This window comes from Budorcas taxicolor, chromosome 2 (assembly GCF_023091745.1).
Source record: "Budorcas taxicolor isolate Tak-1 chromosome 2, Takin1.1, whole genome shotgun sequence".
NCBI classification, from domain to species: domain Eukaryota; kingdom Metazoa; phylum Chordata; class Mammalia; order Artiodactyla; family Bovidae; genus Budorcas; species Budorcas taxicolor.
The window spans coordinates 49,707,114-49,726,261 of record NC_068911.1 but is presented as its reverse complement, the minus strand read 5'-3'; the positions used below and the strand labels follow the sequence as shown (position 1 = coordinate 49,726,261).

Here is a 19,148-nt window from a genome sequence, read left to right as displayed (position 1 = left end):
AGGCTGTCCCCCAACTTCCTGACATCAGCCCCCATCTTCCAGGGAAGCGCTCCCTGCATGGACCCCTCTGGCTCCAGCCAGACTCCTGCACCTCCGTAGTCAGTGCCAGAGGATCTCTACGTGACAGCCGGGGATGCCCACTTGGAGGAGAGCCCTGGGTGGGCCCTGAAGAATGAGAAGGAACCAGACCTGCCCTATCTCATTGACAAATAGCAACTCTGAGCCCTGGGGAGCCAGGTCCAGGCGGTCCCCTAGGAGGAAGAGGCTGGGCCATCTGGAGGACCCAGAATGGCTCCCAAGAATCTGAGCTGGATTTAAAGCACTTGGGTAGGTGAGAGTGTGAGTGAGCCCTCCAGGGCTTCACAGAGAGGACAGGGCCAGGGATGCCAAACCTGAAGTTGAGTGGGCTCAGAGGGGCTATGAAACTGGGTCCCTGTGAAAGCAGGCAACAGCAAGGCGACCCACCTCCTCTCCTAGGGCCCACCCCCAGAAGAAGGGCTGGGGGACGCGTGTCCTTGAAGCCCAAACTCCCGCCATCCCTGGCCCCGACTCGCGCTGGCCCACTAGGCTTGGTGTTTCCAGATGAAGAGCAGGGCTCCCCATGCCCAAGCTCACCTCGCCTCTCCCAGGGCTCCCCACGCCCCGCAGCTTTCTGAATTCACTTCCCTGAGAAGAGTGATCCTCACTTAGCGACCCTTTCTAAATCCTGAACCTCACCCCAGGCCCCAGACACCCCCACACACCAACCAAATCCAGAACCATCCAGTTGCCCTAACTCCTAAGGGAGGGTTACCCTGAACCTCAAACGAGACCTCATATTTGCCCACTCCTGCTTCTGCCCTCGGCCCCTGAGAAGCTGACCACACCACCCAGAGCACCAGCTCAAATGACTACCGTATCCACAGCCAGTGAGCCCAAAGCACTGGCTATCTTTAGCCCTAGCTTCACTCCCCAGCCGCTCTGGGCAAGGATCAGTGACTGCCTGCCAAAAGCCAGGGAGCTAGAGGGGACTTCGGTGTTCTTCTTCAAGCCTCCACTTTGAAGGTGAGAAAACTGAGGCCCAAGGGGAGAGCGGTCACCCAGAGCCAAACAAGCAGTCTCTGCTACGGGCTTTGAAACACCTCCCATTACTGGCCTTGGGGGACAAGTAGCCGTGGGGGCTTCCAACCCTGCTCTGAGGAACCCCTCAGTTGAGCTTCTCTGGCAGGTGAGGGCAACTTGGCCCTGGGCCCTCTCCCAGCATGTTCCCCTACCCTCTCCCAGCATGCACACTTGCCCTATCCCAGCATGCCCTCTGATCCTCTCCCAGTAGGCTCCCCGGCCTTCTCCCAGCATGCTCCCCGGCCTTCTCCCAGCATGCTCCCCGGCCTTCTCCCAGCATGCTCCCCGGTCCTCTCCCAGCATGCTCCCCGGCCCTCTCCCAGCATGCTCCCCGGCCTTCCCCCAGCATGCTTCCCGGCCCTCTCCCAGCATGCTCCCCAGCCTTCTCCCAGCATGCTCCCCGGCCTTCTCCCAGCATGCTCCCTGGCCTTCTCCCAGCATGCTCCCCGGCCCTCTCCTAGCATGCTCCCGGCCTTCTCCTAGCATGCTCCCCGGCCCTCTCCCAGCATGCTCCCCAGCCTTCTCCCAGCATGCTCCCCGGCCTTCTCCCAGCATGCTCCCTGGCCTTCTCCCAGCATGCTCTCCGGCCCTCTCCTAGCATGCTCCCGGCCTTCTCCTAGCATACTCCCCGGCCCTCTCTCAGCATGCTCCCCAGCCTTCCTACCATCATGCTCTCCGGTCCTCTCCTAGCTGCTCCCAGCCACGGGCCAGTGGGCTGTCAGAGTTTTTCAAAGGAGGCCCCTTCTCCCAGGGGTTCCCTTCCAGCCACAGAAGCATTGGTGGGTATCTTCTGTGCTTTCTGAGGCCTCAGATGTGGACCAGGAGTAGGAAGAGGCCTGGTCCCTCCCAGCCCCCAGTGTAGGCCCACCAGCCCCTTTCCTAGCAAAGCTTAGATCTTGACCTCACTGCCAACACCCATGCCCATTCCTGTGGCCTCTTCTGGCCTCCATGCCTGTCTTTCACTCACTGGGACTGGTCTGCAGAAGCCACAGAGCCATGGCCCAGCTCTCTGTCCCTGCTTCCTTGGCCTTTCCCCGGGAGGAGAGAATCACCAGAGTCATTTCACTCCCAACTTCTACTATCTTCAGATACAGTCAGCAAAATGGCTTATTCTAGACTTAGCACATCTGAGGGGGGAATGTCTCGGGTACAACCCCCAGTCAAGGTATTTAGGGCCCTTTGGGGTCAGGATGTCCTCCCTTGGATATAACCACTGCCCCCAGGCTGTCCACATAATTAAGGCCCTTCTGTCACCAGCCCTTCGTCTATAAAAGGAAATGCTACAAATGCTCTTTAACTCACTTGCAGTTTTTAGAACCAGAGAAGTATGAGTCTGAATCCACTCCCAAAGCTGCAAGGCCTTGGGCAGATTAACCAACTTCTCTAAGCCTCAACTGCTTCATCTATGAAAGGGAAACAGTGGTGCCAGTTGACTTACAGGGGTGTCAGAGGGATCCGCAAGCCATCTACAAATGGCCCGGCCTGGAACCTGCCACTCGGCCAAGCACAGTCGACACTCAGCAGGTGCCCAATGAAACCCAGTCTGCTCCGCTCCCGTGTTAAACCTTGCAGATGCCACTCTCCTCACAGGACACTTCTAGAGAGCCCACCTGCCTGGACATTCAAGGTTGTCCAGAATCTGGCCATGATCTGACGCTTGCTCCCACTCCCACCCCGCCCCAACCTTACATCTTACCTAAAGTAAACCCCCACACTCCCCCCTTCCCCTAGTCCATAGCCAGCGCCAGTGCCCCCTCCTCCAAGAAGTCTTCCATGACTCACCAGCCCGCACTGATCCCCTCTCAAGCTCCTCTACTCCACAAATGCATCTCTTGACATTTCCCACCTGGCAGCCACAGTTCCATCTTCACAAGCTCCCGAAGGCCAAGGGCCACCCATACTCACCAGCTGCTTGTTGAAATTCTGGACACACTGTTCAAACTGCTCATCCTTCGTCTCATCCGCCTTGCCCAGTTTCTGGAGGACCTTCCAAGGCAGAGGGAGAAGGGAAGAATGTTACACTGAGAAGGAAAGTGGCCAAACCAAGAGCACCAGGTCACCAACACCACAGACTCCTCTCCACCCCAGCGGGGTTCTGGGAGGCCCACGGCCAGGATCACCCAGCCCAGGCCACTGGGACCACCAGAGGGCTTGTGGTTGCTGTGACCCCCAAGGGCAGCACTGAGATCTCTCCCTCCTCTCCTCAGGGCTCACCCATCTGTTAAGAGGGGGCATGCAGGACAGGCTTGCTGTAGTGACGGAAACCAGGAGTACGAGGGGTTGGGTGCCCCTCCCAGCTGGTAACACACCATAGCCCTGGCTGCTACACCCCAACCTGGCAACTGAAAAGTGAGCCAAACACCAGGGGGCTGGCAGGGGTGGCCCCACCTCCCCACAAGACTCCATTTCTTGGGCCCACTGCTAGCGAATCCCAGAGGGAGGTAATCACTCCAGGACTAGGAGGGGAGGGAGGGCTGGCGGAGGGTCACTAGCAGTCAGCTTCCAATCCGCCTAGATTTCCAGCTGAGACCCATTCTAGCCCGTATCTAGACGCCCTCCCACCCCCTGGCACTCACACCAGCACACACACATTCACGCACACAGAGGCACCCAAGAGCACGTACACACGGGCTCACAGACACACACCCTATTCCCGACATCTCAGAGGCTGACTCTCCCCTTGGTGAGTCACAGCTGTCCCTTCTTGGCGGGGTCAAACAGAGGACGTGGCAGGCACAGGTGGGAGATGAGTGGGTGAAGGCAGAGAGAGACCCAGAGTCTGGAGAGGGAGAAAGGTCTAGAAAAAAAAGAAGGTGGACAGGGAGCCTGAAAGCCCCGAGCAGAAGGGCTGGCCCACCAGGTTCTCCCAGACTCCCAGCTCCCAGCTCCCGCTGTCTCCAACTCCAGAGTTCTCTATGGTCAGAGAGAGAGGGAATTCAAGAAGCAAGGATGGGTGAGGGCAACAGGGGAAGAGCAGAGAAAAATAAGAGATGGGGCACAGATTAGGCAGAGAGAGGGTGAAGTGTGCCGGGAGAGAGGGGGGCAGAGGCTCCCCTCCACAGGCCTGGGCAGGCACGTCCACAGGAAGCAGAAGGGACAACATGGAGATGAAGGTCAGCACAGAGTGACCCAACCAACAAAAGTAAGAAGGAAGAGGTGGCTCTGGTCAGGGGCGGCAGGTGGAGGAGAGAAACAGGTGAGCCCCCAGCAGGGGTGAGCTCAGACGGGGTTGGAACACCAGGTCAGGATCCTGGACCGAGGAATGCCCAGTCTCAAAACAGAGCCAGGACCCTCCCAAACCCCGACTGACCCTAAGATGGCCTGCGCTGCTCTGCTCCCCTTCCCGCACCTGCCCAGAGCCACAGTGGGCCAGTCAGCTCTCTGACCCTCTCTCTCATCATGTAATGAATTCGGCCATCTCTTGCCAGGCACTTGCTCTGTGCCCTGGGCATCTCTGCTGGGGAAGCAGATCAATCAGACAAGGGTCCATTCCCAAGACAGAGGGAAGTACATGAGATCGTATCCAGCCTGGGTAATCAAGGAAAACTTCCTGGGAGAAGTGGCAGCTCAGACTGAGAGGAGCGCTGGCTGCAGGAGGACCAGAAAGATGAGGTCCATCGTCAGGGAATTTCAAGATGCTCAAGGTGGCCAGAGGTCGCAAAGGATGGAGAGGAAAGGCGGTGGAGCGGTGCACATTGGGGAGCGGCCCCCAGTAACTCTGCCAGGACACTGTCCATCAGGCAAGGGCAACCGGATGCCAAGTGTGACAGTGAGCTGAGGAGAAAAGCAAAACCAAACCACGAGCAAGAAGACGGGCCCTTCCCTCAATCCAGGCTCCCCCTTCCTTGGCAGCCCCATGGGAACAGGGTGGAGCTTCGGGGGTGCCTGGCCCACTTGACCCTGAGCACGGGCAGGTGGCTCACCCCCATCCACGCCAAGGAGAGAAATGGACCGCCAGGTGGGAAAGAAAGAACTTCCAAAAGCCAGCACGGCCCACCGGAGCAAACCAGAGGCTCCCAGGGAGCAGGACCAGAGCCTGGCCGGCCCTCAGGCAGGAGGACTGGGAGGTGACACTACCTGCCCACTGCCTCTCCTTCTCCCTGCGGAGATGCTCGCGATCAGAGGAACTGCCAGTCCCCTCCCTGCCATCGGGGTGCCGAGGAGGCCAAGGCCCCAGGTGTCCACACCTGGCTCCAGGCATCAAACACAGCCGCGTGGTTCACCAGCCAGCTGTAGCCACCAGTGAGACCTTCAGGCCTCGAGAAAGAGGCCAGCCATGGTGACAGGCAGTTAGAAGAACCCTGAGAAAAGGGACTCTTACCGTCTCTCTGAATCTCAAGCATCTTGTCAAGAAATAGAACATTAGCACCCACCTTAAGGCTCACGTGAAACACGTCTCCATATCTAGCCTATAACAGGTACTCAAGTACAGGGCTTTCAGAGCTGTCTCTACACAGCTGAGTGCTGGGCCTGACATGAACCCACCCTCCTAGTCCAGACGGATGGCACCCCAAGATGCCAGACAGAAGGCAAGTACGCACACTCTGTACTCAAATACACAGGCAGGCAGGTGCACACAGCCGACTCCTGTTCATCCTTCAAAACCTCGCTCAGGCGACACGTCCTCTGTGAAGCTGCCCTCCCCCTCCTCCCCCCACTCTACCACTTAGGGCCTGGGTCCAGCTCTCCTCATTGCCTGGGGGTCTGCCTCTAGCCCCACCCAAGCCTGCACAGCCTGAGGTCGAGGCCAGTGTCCAGCCTTCCTGCATCCCCAGCTCACCAACAGGCCGACACACAACACGTTCTCATCTGAGCTGTGAACTTTGAGGTCAGAGTCACGACCTAGAACAAAAGAGCCCGTCTCTCGGTTTCCTGTTACGTAAGATGAGAGGCTCTATATGGAGAACACTCGACCTGACACGCAGAGAGCTCACCACGAAGGTAGCCATTAGGATCAGGGGTTAGACCTGGCATTCACACGAATCTGAGGCCTGGTCTCGAGGAATCAGTTGGCTCTAGTGGGTCCCACTGGGCCTGCAGGATGCTGCAGAGGGGGAGGACCAGCACGGCTCTGCGTGAGCTCCAGCCAGCTGCTCACCTCGCCTCTGATAGCTCAGTGCCCGCCCGTGACACGGGAGTGACCACTGTGCCCGCAGCACGGGGAGGCTCAGTGCGTGTGTCTTGTTTCCTCCTCACTGTACCTGCCTCACGCCACAGAAAGGAGGAGGGCACACACCCTGCGGCCCTGTCCTCGGGGAAGCTCCCAGTGCGGCTACGGGGAGACACAAGCTGGGCACCACCCACCCCAGGACAAAGACCGGGACTAAACTTGGTGCAGTGAAGCCCCACAGCCCCGACGGCTGCGTGTTTCCCACCCTCCAGAGCGCGGCCCCTGCTGCACCCCAGACACTGGGAAAGAGGCCTTTCCCACTGGCCCCGGGGGCACCCGGACCACACCCTATCCTGCCCTGCCACCTAACAGCTGCTGAGCCCTGCACGATCTGTCCCCACACTCACAGGCCCCAGGGCAGCTCTGTCCAGCCGCCACCAGGGCCCTCACCTGGGACACACACACACGCTCAGAGCCCTCGCCACGCCAAGAGGGGCCCTGGCCACAGGCCTGGGGGACACAGAGGCCATGCTCCGTGCGTGGGGCCACCCTGCGTGGGGCTCGGCCAGCCACTGCGGGCAGCAGGCGGGCCGCCGGGGCTCAGGGGATGCCTGGCGGCTGAGCCACGTATCGGAGGCCGGGCAGGAGTCAGGTGAGGAGGGGCCTGGAGGCAGTAGGCTTCCCGATCCCTGCCTGAGGCTACAGAGATCCGTGGGGGTGAGGCAAACACCCCTAAGTCACACTAGTCTCGCTTGTCTCCCTCGTAATAAACAAAGGGACAGTGTGACAGGGGACGGGTCACAGCCCCACCACACCGAGGTGGGAGCTGCTCAGCCCCAGCCCAGCGCAGTCCAGGAAGCCTTATTGGTGGCCCTGCTCCTATCACCACATCCTCAGTGCAACCACGGCCGAGAGGGGCTGAAAACCTCGGTGTGACCAATCCCCAGCAGCGCCGAGTGAGGGGAGTTGGTGGCAGAATGAGCCTCCTCCTGACAACATCTGCGGGCCGGCCTGTCAGAGGCTGGGCTGTGACTCAGGGCCGGGGGGCCCTCCCGGGGCAGGGCAGGAGGCCCACAGGGCACGGCTGAGCGCCTCTGAGTACCAGGGCTCAGGGACAGCTTCCTGCGTGCCCCTCCCCAGCCTCTCTCACAGCCCACAGGCCTCGGCTGCGGGGCCTTTCCAGGCCCGCTCCTCTGCTCCTGGCCAGCCAGTGAGCCAGAGGGCAGGCCACCCATGGGGACAGCTTCCACACAGCTGTGCTGCGCACCCGGCCACCAAACCCAGAAAGGGCGCCCAGGGCTAGTGTCCTTCGAAACAGGAGCAAGTTATCACTCACTGCTCACCCAGCACAGCACTTTACAGACCCCACACACCCCTCCTCCCAGCTACGGTCTCTACCTTCGTGGGACAGACGACAGGCAAATCAGGACACCTAGGGCCTCACACTCAGGAGCAGGCAAAGGGCTTCTCCCAAGCTCCAGACTGGAAGAAGCGCACCCAAACTGGAGGTGGGGGGGCACCCAGCAGACCTGGCCCTCTCCACGCCACCCCAGCTGGGCCAGCAAGGGCAGGGGAGCACGCCCACAGGCCCTCAACCCTAGGCTGACCCCAGGAGCCCTCTGGGACCCCTCTTTGCCCTCAGAGCATGGCAGCCCCCTACCTGTGTGGGAACACATGCCCACATCTGGGCATGTGGCACAAGGTAAGAATAAGCACTTTCTAGAAGCCAAGGTTGGGGAAAAGAGCTGAGCCTGGAGGCCCAGGAGGGAAGCCCCGGTCCCCAGGCTCTGGGCCAGACAGGAAAAGCTCTTCTAGCGACCAGCAGAGATGAAGGACCACCCCCCATCCAGAGCATCCCCAGCACCCCCGTCCACACTCTTTCTCACACATACACAGACAGCTCCCCTGGCACCCATCACCCAGCGGCTGAGACCCCAGGGGGCCTTCACCTTCCTCATCATCTCCCAGCACTCCAAGGCCACGGCCTCAGTCGAGGTTGGTCGCAGAATGAGCTGTGCCGGGCGGCTGGGCGTCACTATCGTACTTCCTCCTCCCCCGCCGGCAAAGCCTGCGGTCGGGACCACAGCAACAGGATGCACGCCCTCACAGGCTCACAGAGGCTCCCAGGTGGGCAGGGGTGCATGGACAGACACACAGACTGTCTGGGTGATGGGTGGGCAGGTGGAAGGCTAGCCTTTCCCATGGGTCACACAGCTGGGATACATTTGGAGGGAGACACCTCAAGAGGCAAGAAGGGGCCATGAGAATTGGACCAAAGGCCAGCTGGTGACTGGAGCTGTCCCCTCCCCTGGTAGACATGCCAGGGTAAGACACTCTGCCCCAAGTGCCCACGGCCTCAGGGTCTCCGGCTCACTGCCTGACATCTGAGGGGTCCCCCTGTCTCCTGCCCACCTGCTCGGCCCTCCCGCCCACACACGGAGTATCAGCCTTGCCCGAGAGCTATGCTCACAACTGGCCTCACGGTCCTCCTGCCCATATGGTGCCCAGGCACCTGGCCCCCATGATGGACACTCAGTCCCACACTCCTCCCAGCTTCCCAATAACCCAGGAGCCAATCGGGCAGGGCCTCAGCAGAGCCAGGAGAGAGTAGGGAGAGTTAAGCCCCAGCCCACCAGGTACTGCCACATTCCATAGGCCCCCTCCCCAACTTCTAGTCTCAAATATAAACCCTATAAACCGCAAAAGAAGTTGGAAGAATAGTATGATAGACTGCCATCTGTCCTGCCCTCAACTCACCAACTGTCACCAGGGGCCACCTTTTCTTTCTCTCTATTTAAATAGCCTGGTTCGTTTGTTTATTTGTGAGCCCAACCCCTGGAAAGGAGCTGCAGACATCATGACCTTTAACCCAGTCCTTCACGCCTAACTACTTTGGCACATTTCCAAAGAATAAGAATATTCTCCTAAACCCCCGTAATACCAGAGAACACCCAGTGTTTACTCTTGTTACTATTATCCAGCACACGTCCACGTGCAAACACGCCTACTTGTCCCCTCCATCTCCCTTATGTTTGCGTTATTTGTTTTTTGATCTGGGATCCAAATGTGGTTCACACACTGCTTTTTGAATTGAAATATAGTTGCTTCAATCCTAAAGGAAATCAATCCTGGATTTTCAGTTGAAAGACTGATGCTGAAGCTGTAGCTCCAATACTTTGGCCACCTGATGCAAAGAGCCGACTCATTAGAAAAGACTCTGATGCTGGGAGAGATTGAAGGGAGGAGGAGGAGGAGACGACAGAGGACGAGATGGTTGGATGGCATCACTGATTCAATGCACATGAGTTTGAACAAGCTCCGGGAGATGGTGAAGGACAGGAGCCTGGCGTGCTGCAGTCCATAGGGTTGCAAAGAGTTGGACAGGACTGAGCTACTGAACAACAAGAATGGTTGATTTACAATGTTGAGTTAGTTTCTGCTGTAAAGTGGTTCAGTTATACATACATATATATGATTCAGTGTATATATATATGATTCGATATATATATATACATACACCCACACATTCCTTTTCATACTGTTTTCCATCACGGTCTATCACGACATACTGTGTAGAGTTCCTTGTGCTATACGTGCATGGATGCATGACCAGTCTCTTCAGTCGTGTCTGCCTCTGTGTTACCCCGTGGACTGTAGCCCACCAGGCTCCTCCATCCATGGGATTCTCCAGGCAAGAATACTGGAGTGGGTTGCCATGTCCTTCTCCAGGCAATCGTCCCAACCCAGGGATAAACCTGCGTCTTTCGTGGCTCCCCCATGACAGGCAGATTCTCCACCCATTGAGGGATGGCCCTCCGCTATACAGTAGGATCTTATTGTTTACTTAGAGTTGGTCTGCTAACCCCGAACTCCCGGTGGACCGCCCCCTCGTGCCCCTCGCCCTCGGCAGCCACGAGTTTGTTCTCTGAGCCTGTTTCTGTTTCACAGGTGGGTTCGTTTGTGCCGTATTTCAAATCCCATGTGGGTGATGTCACACGGTATTCACCTTCCTTTCTGACTTCCTTCACTTGGCATACGCACTGCACTGGGTTGTCGTCGTGTCTCCTGTCTCCTTCAATCCAGAATACTTCCCCACACCTATTCACTGTACATTTTGGTTCTCTTTCACTGTATTGACAGTTTTTTACTGGAGCAAAGTTGACTTACAATGTTGCGTTAGTTTCAGGTGTACAGCAAAGTGATTCAGTTGTAAGATATATATATATATATTCTTTCTCAGATTCTTTTCCTTATAGGTTATTACAAAATACTGAGTATCGGACCCTGTGCCAAACAGACATTTTTTTAAGCATGCAAACCAGTCCCGTGGAGCATGACCTACACTCTAGGTTCATCTGCTCACTTCCTCGTGATTGAGTCCAGATTAAACATTGTTTTGGCAAGCATACTACAGAGGCAACGTGTCCTTCAACAGCATCACCTCGGGGCGTCTCCTGCTTCCGGCGCTCAGCTTGACCACATGCACAGGTTGGGCAGTGTTTGCCAGACCTCTGGTGTGACTAAGGTGACTTTCCTCTAGGTAATTAACTAGTCATCTGAGGGTCGATACATCATCCCTGCATGAATGTTTACAGCCAGTAACTTTTTACCTGATGCTTTTATGTCCATTTAATACTCTACTACGCAAAGTGGGGTCCATGAACCAACAGCATCACAGCCCGTTGGTCATCTGGTAGAAATGCAGAATTTCAGGCTCCGCCCTGGAACTGTTGGATTTGACAATGCATTTTGACAAGACCCCTTATGCCCTGTGTGCAAATGAAAGTCTGAGAGGCTCCGCATCTCTCATCTCTGCCGGGACTAACTGTTATTGAGGGCCTCTACCCTCCTCTGTATTACCTGGTGTTTATACAGGTCATGTCTTTATAGGGACATCATTACGGACTCTTGCCTCCATTTTGCATTCAATGTTTTATAGCCTATTACTATCATTATTCATTTTGATGTTCAAACTGTCCTAAATTTGGCCAGTGGGAGCCTGAGGACGTGCCTCCACTAGTCTTTGGGCATGTCCTTGTTTCCTCACACTGCGAGATGTTCCAGGCTCAGGGGGGTATGTCCCTGCCCTGGGCCTACAATCAGCCCTTTCCCAAAGAAGCTCGGGTTCCCTTCAAGGAGAGGTGTGCTCACTGCTCCTGGGCGTCCCAGTCCTAGTCCTTTCTTGCCGTTTTTATGCCTGGCCTCCTCTGAGTATTCTCACCCCTACTTTAGAGATGAGAAAAGGAAGGAATTTGGCCACAGCTCGACCCCAGGAGAGTCTGGTAGCTTTGTGGTCGCCGAGCAAGTGTGGCTCAGATCTCGTCTGCTGTGGCAAGTGGGCTGGACTCAGGGCCCTAGCAGCTGCCCGCTGGGTCTGTCACTGGGTCACGGTTGAGGCCACACCGCCCGCTGACTGATCCCTGGGGATGCAGAGGCGCCTCTGGCCCAGGCGGCTGGCCTGGCTGACCCCCTCTGGGCACTAAGCTGCAGTCTGGGTCCCTGGGCCTCTTCCTCCAGCAGGCCTTGGCACCCCCATTTCGAGTGAAGAGGCTGTGGACAGGCCAGGACTGGATGCAGGGCTCCTGGCTCCGAGGCCCTTTTCACTGAATGCCATTCTTGGGGTACAGCTGTTGCCCGCAGCCTGGCTAGTCACTGCACCGGGGGGCAGCTTCACCTTGTCATCCAGCAAGGAAAACTCTGCCTCTCCCTCTGAGGGCCCACGAGCTCACGCACATGGACATGCTGGACGTCTCTGCCACCAGAGCCACAGTACTTACGCCTGAGACTGGCGATCTGCTGGCCAGGGGGACACAGTTTGCAGCCTGGGAGCTGTCGCTGTGCCCTGGCGTTGAGAGAGGACCGGGCAGAGAGGGGCTAGATTGAGGGGCCTGGCCTCCCTGGCCCAGTTGTGAACGACAGTGGGGAGAAGCAGCTCAGGCTTCTTCTGCCCGGGAGCAGAGCCCAGAACACAGGGCTTCCAGAAGGCACAGCAAGAGGCCTGGCCGATAAGACGCCTCAGCCCTCCTGCGGTGTCAGACTCAGCCTGTCGACTTCCCAAAAGGGCAGTGACTTTTTAAGAAAGATAAATGTTAAAATGCTGGCCTTGGGCAAAAGCCAGGAACAGCATTCCACCCCCAGGAGGCAAGAATGTCCCCCAACGTAGGCCCCCCAAGTGGGCCCGTCTGCACCCTCACGTGTCCACACGCTGGTGCTCACCGACCTGTCTGCACAGACACACACACGCTCCCTGACACGGCTCCTGCCCATGACCCTTCGGTCGACTCCAGGCACAGTGAGAAGGTGGCAGGAACCATCCAGAAGCCACAGAGCCAGGCGAGAAGCTGAGTAGGGGCCAGCAGACATTGTGGAAGAAGAATCCAGAATGCAGAAGGGAGCTGGAGAGAAAACCAGAGAAAGAGAAAGCAACAGGCTCCCAGGGGAACCAACCGGGGTCATGGCCCGGGAAGGGCCGGCTCCGGGCAAGAGCATCTCAGAGGAGACGGGGACCTTCTGACTCAGATCCTTCTCCCTAATCCAGTACACACACAAGGCTGTCCCCAAGAGAGAGACCCCTCCCCTGATTCCTCTGCACCCCCATCCTTGGACCTCCATCTTCCCAGGCTGGTGGCTAGAAGGTGGTGACTGTCATCCCACCTTCCTCTTGGGGAAGTGCTCTGAGCTCAGCTCACACTCTTGAGGGGACCCCTCACCATGAGATGTCACCTCTCAGCCACCCACCTGCCAGGGAAAGCTCCCCTTGGATTGCAGCTGCTCCTCCTTCAAAGCTCCACAAAAAAACACACTGCAAGGCACAACCCCAGGGAGCTTGCACCAAGGATTCACCTTGAGGGGGCTCAGCACCCTTGACACTCCCTTACAGGTGGGCTCGTATCACCAGGACATCCAAAGGTGTGACTTTGGGTCTTATTTTACAGATGAAAAAACAGGTTCAGAGAGATCGCTCAGCTAAAGAGCGGCAGAACAAGGACCCCAGGCAGGATGGATTTCAACGCCCAGACCCGACTGATGATTCTTTTCTTCTGCCAGGGGCTGCAGCTCGCAGTTTGTGGTATCTTAGTTCCCTAACCAGGGATCGAACCCAGCCCCTCAGAGCAGTGACAATCTTAACCACGGGAGTGCCAGGGAATTCCCTCGAATTTTGATTCTTAAACGGGGATGACAGGCAGCATGTCTGCCCACTCAAACATTCCTGCCCCACCTGTGTTCCAAAGATTTAACTGGTGAAGAAACCACTTTTGTGTCATAAGCAACAAAGACTGTGTATCAGAATGCAAAGTTTGCAAGGATTTTTGCAATGAAATATAAAACAAAAAAAAAATGTTTCCAAGTCCCACCCACCCTGAATCTCCAAGGCCTCATCCCACAGTAATCTTTTTTTTTTTTTTCACAAGTCCTCATGTTCTGGAAGTCGTTGTCCTCTGACACCAGTCCACAGAGATTCATCATCCTTTCCGTGGGCCCCTGGTTAAGAACGGCTGACCTACTGAGGAAGCCAAAGGGCCTTTCTTGGGAGACTGTCACTCTAAAATTATCTCCTTCCTCTTTTAGTGATTTTCCCTTTCCTTTTGAAATACTGGTGAGAGTAAAAAGTGATGTTTGGTGTTCTTTTTTTACGTCCTTAACTGGTACATAAAGACTTGGCTGCCGTGTATGTCAGTCCCACAACAATGCCTTGAAATACAACTGTCTGGTCAAAACCAGCCTCTCCCAGCCTCCCAGCTAGGCCCCTGGGAAAGGTAGGGACTGGGTTGGGTGGGGTGGGGGGTCTCCTCCTGCACACCCACTGCCAGATGGAAGGGAAGGGCTCTGACCCCAGGTAAGAAGTTTCCAAATGATTCCAGCTGAGAAACCCTGCCCTCCTCTCCTTTCTCCCCGCTCCCCTTCCCAGGAAGCCTGACATTCCAGCCTGTTCAGCAGATAAGCTAGTGGCCAGCAGCCAGAGCAAGGCCACCAGACCCCAGAGGAAGCTAGGGTGGGCTGCGGTGGGTGGGGGAGGCTGGAACAGCTGAGAACAGAGGCAGGGGAGCAGAGGGGCAGGGGCCAAAGTGGGGAAGGGGTTGGGAGTTCCAGGAGGGGGCTGGGCTGGGCCAGTGGGGTGAGGCGGCACCCACGAGGCAGAAGGAGTCGTTAATCCACAGGTGTCCCCAGCGGCTGCCAAGCGCTCTCTCAGAGAGGGAGGTGTTCAGATGAGGAGACTTGAGGCCTAGCATCCCTGGTCCCGGGGTAAGTAAACAGGATCTAGAATCTGAACACAGCCATCGGTCCCCAAACCCACTGGCGCAAAAGGAGCCCCCTTCCATGTGTGGGAGCCTGGGGAGGGGGGTCAGGCCACAAGGGGTGCCCTAGAGCCCCGAGAGGGTGCAGGAGCGGCCCAGGCTTGGCCATGACTTGCCTTCTCCCCTTGGGACCACCCATCAGGCTGAGTGCATTCCTAGATGTCAACAGATCCAGAACCTCCAGGAGAGGCCTCCATGAGGATAGGAGGGCTTCTGGAAGGGCCAGGGCCACCCAGAGGGGAAAGCCACCTCCTTCAGCACTCAGGCACCACCCTGCCGTCCAGACCCCACCCTTCCAGCCTTCACCCCACCTGACCCACACTCCAGGGCAACAAAGGAACTTTTCACCAACTTCTCAGGGTGGGCCCAGGCTGCCCGCTCCTCACTGCCCGCTCACCCCCCACCATCCCCCATGGGTTTGGCCCTCACAGAGAAGGGGAAGTGGACTTGGCCCCTAGGCACCTAGGGCTGGGACTGGAGCTGAGGCTTGGTGGTCTGCGATGCCCTCCCCCAGCTGCCCAGCTGTGCTCTACAGTGAGCAGAGCAATATCTCTGCCCTGGAGGGGTCAGTGTTCCAACGGAGGCATGTCCAGTGGCAATCGAACAAAAACAGTGCAGGGCACGGAAAGGGTGGGGCTCAGGAAAGTGACCTGATGAAGGAGAGAGAGCATGCCAGGCAGGGGCCACAGCATGTGCAAAGGCCCTGGGGTGGGAAGAGCAAGGCTAGCGTGTGAAAGAGGACAGGAGGGTGGGCGGAGGAGGAAGATGCCCTGGAACGCAGGAGTTGAGGCCCTTGCACGATTCCTCAAGCAATCCCCTCTATAACCTCACAAAGCAAGTACTACTATTACCCCACTTTGCAGATGTGGAAACTGAGGCACTGCCTTAAAAACTCCACGGGGTCACACAGCCAGGGAGCCTGGCTGCAGAGGCTGTAAGCACTGTATGAACTGCCTTGCAGCCAGGGCAGGGCCATGGGGCTTTGAGACTCCAGCGAGGAGGAGGAAGTCTGGAGAGCTGTGCTCTGACTCACAGTTTTAAAGTCCCAGGCTGCCCAGACCTCAGAGCGGGCTGGAGCAAGGTGAGGAGGGGTGAAGGATGGGGTGACAGGGAGAAAAGTGAGGGGGACAGCAAAAGTGAGCAACGAGAGGAAAGGAACCTGCGGGTCACTGTGAGCTGGATGTCCCCAGAGATGTTGGGCAGAGAGGTGGGGACGGGCGGCCAAGGCAGGCCCACCGCTGGGCTCCTGAGGCCCCCCTCCTCACGCATGGCCCCCCAGTGGCTCCCACCCCTGGCAACCAGCTCCAAGTCTGGTCTGGCCGGTGACTAAGAGAAAGGAAAGAAAGGAGGGCCCTCTGGACCCCTTCTGATGCGGAGAGTCGAAGGCGGGGCGGGAGACATAAGGAGCAGGTCCAGGCTGTGTATCCCTGCACAAGGAATTTCATCTTTTGGAGCCCTGAGTCTCATCAGTAAAACTGAGCCAAGACCTCTCCCTCAGGGAAGTGTGAGGATGAACTCGGGCTGCGTAGGTCAGAGGGTCTAGCACAGAGCGGGGCGCTGGCCTCCCCCCACCCCCCGCCGCCCCTTGACCCCTGGTGACCTAGGACTGTGCCCACCCAAGCCAGTCCGCTCTCTCTAACCCCTGTCCCTCCCCAGCCCAGCCCACACATGCCTTTCTGCGCTGGTGCCTGGTGCCCCGAGCTCCCCATGACTCACCCAGGCTTACAAGGAGACAACTCGCCCCACCGCGCCCTACCTCCCGCTCCTGGCCCCACCTCCCTCAGCAGACTCCCCCTGACCCCCCTGGCTCTGCCGGGACCCTGCCAGCAGCCCCACCACCATAACCCTGCTCCTGAGCCCAAACAGCAGCTGGAAGTTCTGGCCTCTGATGCCCTGCAGCAGCCACCACGCGTGGCCCTGGGGCGCCCTGATCCCTAACCTCCCACGCTGAGCCCGGACACAGCCCACGCTACAGAGGAGCCAGGGAGGGCTCCCAGCCAGGGCACCCTGGATAGCAGTGCCACAAGCCCACCCTCTGGCCGCTTGAGGAGGGGCTGGGTGGGGCTGGGTGAGGACGCCGCAGCCCTGCCCTGGGCCCAGCCCTCCAGGCCACCTGTTCAGAGATGTCAGCACCGCGCCCCCCCACCAGAGCCACCGCCCGCCCACCTGTCCCCTCCGTGCAAGTGTGGGTGCTATTCTCAGCTCCAGGCAGGCGCCAGGACGCCGGCCATCAGCAGAGGGGTGGAATCCGCCCCTCGAGCCCGGCCAGCTCCCACCACCCCTCATCAGCTGCTTCCTGGGCTGGGTGAGGGGACAGCCCTTGTAGAGCAGCAGCAAAGCAGGAGCCCACCCCCAGGTCAACAGAGCACGGAGCCAGAGCCCGGGGCGGGCAGCGGAAGGTCCTGCCTCCACGCACCCGCCTGGGGCCAAGTCTGACCCGGGAGGGACCACGGGCACCCCCGCAATATTCATTAAGAAATCTCTTCCCCACTGATGCCAGGCCAAGTCACCTCCTCCATGTCACCTCCTCCAGGCAGCCTTTCCTGATCTCACCTCAGGTACATGAACTCACTCAGTCCTGTAAATGCCCTCAGCCCTTTGCCTATGTCTGTTCAACCTAATGTGCGACCAGGCTATTCCTTCATTTTACCACTCGGAATCGTCCATAGCCACATCTGTGAACCGGGAATGATTAACAAGTACCTAAAGGACATAAGCCGTGGTATTTTTTCCCCAACACAGTATTGCTTTCTTATTATTGTGTCATTCACAGGAGCTGATGCCCAGAGTCAGCTTTAAATAGTTCCACCCGGTCCTGCCAAGCAAAAGCGCAGGCACACACCCCACCCACCACACTGCAGTGGGGAGGGCCACCACCCCTCCCCACCCTCAGTCCCGCGGTCACTCCCAGGCCCCCGGCTGCCCAGGGGGCAGCCCCAGGGGCTCCCCTACCTCTGCCCGTGGACTGATTCCAAGTCCCCAGCACCTGTGAGGACGCTCCACTTCGCAGATGTGGTGGGTCAAAGGGTGGGGACTCACAGGTTCTCGCCGGTTCAGAACAAGGTGGTCCTCTCCCAGCCCAGGCCCAGGCCCACTGCTTTCCCCTGGTTGGGGGTGGCGGAGCTGGAAGAAGGCTGGGAAGGGGCTGGGAGGGAGCACAGACCAAGCAAGGGTGAAGGTGAGCACAGGAAACAAGAATGGCCAAGAAGGGATGGGAAGCTGGGCGGTGCCCCTGCCCCTTGCAGATGCGGTGACTGTTCAGGACACCAGGAGGGCTTTCCCAGGCTCTCTCCTGCTAAGCCTGTACTGCTATTCTTGGGCTGGCGTGGAGCAGAGAAACATGGTGGGCAAGGCGAGGCCTGAGGGGAAGGTCCTGGTCCTCCCAGCCCAGCAGACGCAGGAAATCAGGAGCTGGGGCCTTCCCTCCCAGCCTGAGACCACAAGGGACAATGAGGGGGCTGCCAGAAGCCTGGACAGTCACCACTCAGGGTCCCATCTCTACCCTCCCAGTGGAGAGGTGAGGATCAGGTGGACGCAAAGGGCCCCTACATCTCTGACTTATCAGGACACAGGCCGAGCATCAGCCCTGGAGTCTATCTTGCGGTCTAGAGAGGTCCTCGGGGCGAGACCACATCCCTCCCTGAGAGGAGCTGAGGCAGCTTACCTGGCCCTTTCCTCCCCAAGGGCCCTCCTTCCCAAAAGAAACGCGATTCAACAGGAAGGGGAAGCTGAGCTGCCAGAGTCACCAATTAAAAAAAAAAAGACAAAATCACAGGAAAGTGTCAAAGAACAGAAAAGAGTGGAGCAGGGCATGGCTTGAGGTGAACATCCAGGGGTAGATCCCTGGCCAGGCCATGGTATGACTCTGGACACTTACGGAGCAGCTGAAAGCTGGAAGGGACTCCTGCTACCTACAAGGAGCCCGGGTCAGGTGGGGGGAGGCGCTGAGCACAATGGGAAGGGGTCCAGGTGTCACCTGGCCCCTGCCAGGCCCCCTCTGGCCCTCCCTCTCTCTTCTTCCCCCATGGCCTCACCATCTGGATCCCAAGCTGAGCCAGCACACCTCCGCCACTGCTGGGCCAAGGCTGGTCCGGACTTGGGCAGGAATGTCCAACAGGACCCGCAAGCAGAACGCCCCATGCCCGCTAAGGCACCTTACACCCCCACCCCAAACTCCAGTGTCCTACGGCGTGAAATGGAAGCATGTGTCCCCCATTAAACCCTCACACACAAGAGCACCGAGGCTCAGAGCGGACAGGTAACTTGCCCAAGGTCAAGGCCTTGGGAGGAGCAGAGCTGGGATCTGAACGTGGGCTTTCCACCCGCCACACTGTGAGAGATACTCTGCTAAGACTTTCCCGTTCCTGGGGCACAGAAGCCCCTCACCCCAACTGACTGCGCTAAGGGCCTACTATGCACACTTCGGTGCAGGGTCACAGACTCCACCATCCAAGGCTTGGGCCTAGCAGGGGGCACTGTCACCCCGTTTTATGGAGAAGCAAGTCGAAATGAGGAGGTCAAGTAAGTGACCCAAGTCCCCAGTGGAGGGGAGAGGAGGGGATCAGAAGCGACGTGTGCCGAGAGCCGCCCCACACCCTGGCCCCTCACCAACCACCGGGCTCCGAAGAGCCCTGTGCTGG

General features: G+C 58.1%; 1 protein-coding gene across 4 annotated transcripts in view; it reads right to left on the bottom strand.

Moving 5' to 3' along the window:
- The window catches only part of BIN1 (bridging integrator 1), a 55,362-nt gene that overhangs the window by 24,194 nt on the left and 12,020 nt on the right, over positions 1 to 19,148 (bottom strand). For all 4 annotated transcript variants that reach the window (XM_052663647.1, XM_052663656.1, XM_052663664.1 and 1 more), the window contains exon 2: positions 3,007 to 3,087. In XM_052663647.1, coding sequence (XP_052519607.1) covers positions 3,007 to 3,087 — 81 coding nt within the window. The remainder of the gene's footprint in view (positions 1 to 3,006; positions 3,088 to 19,148) is intronic.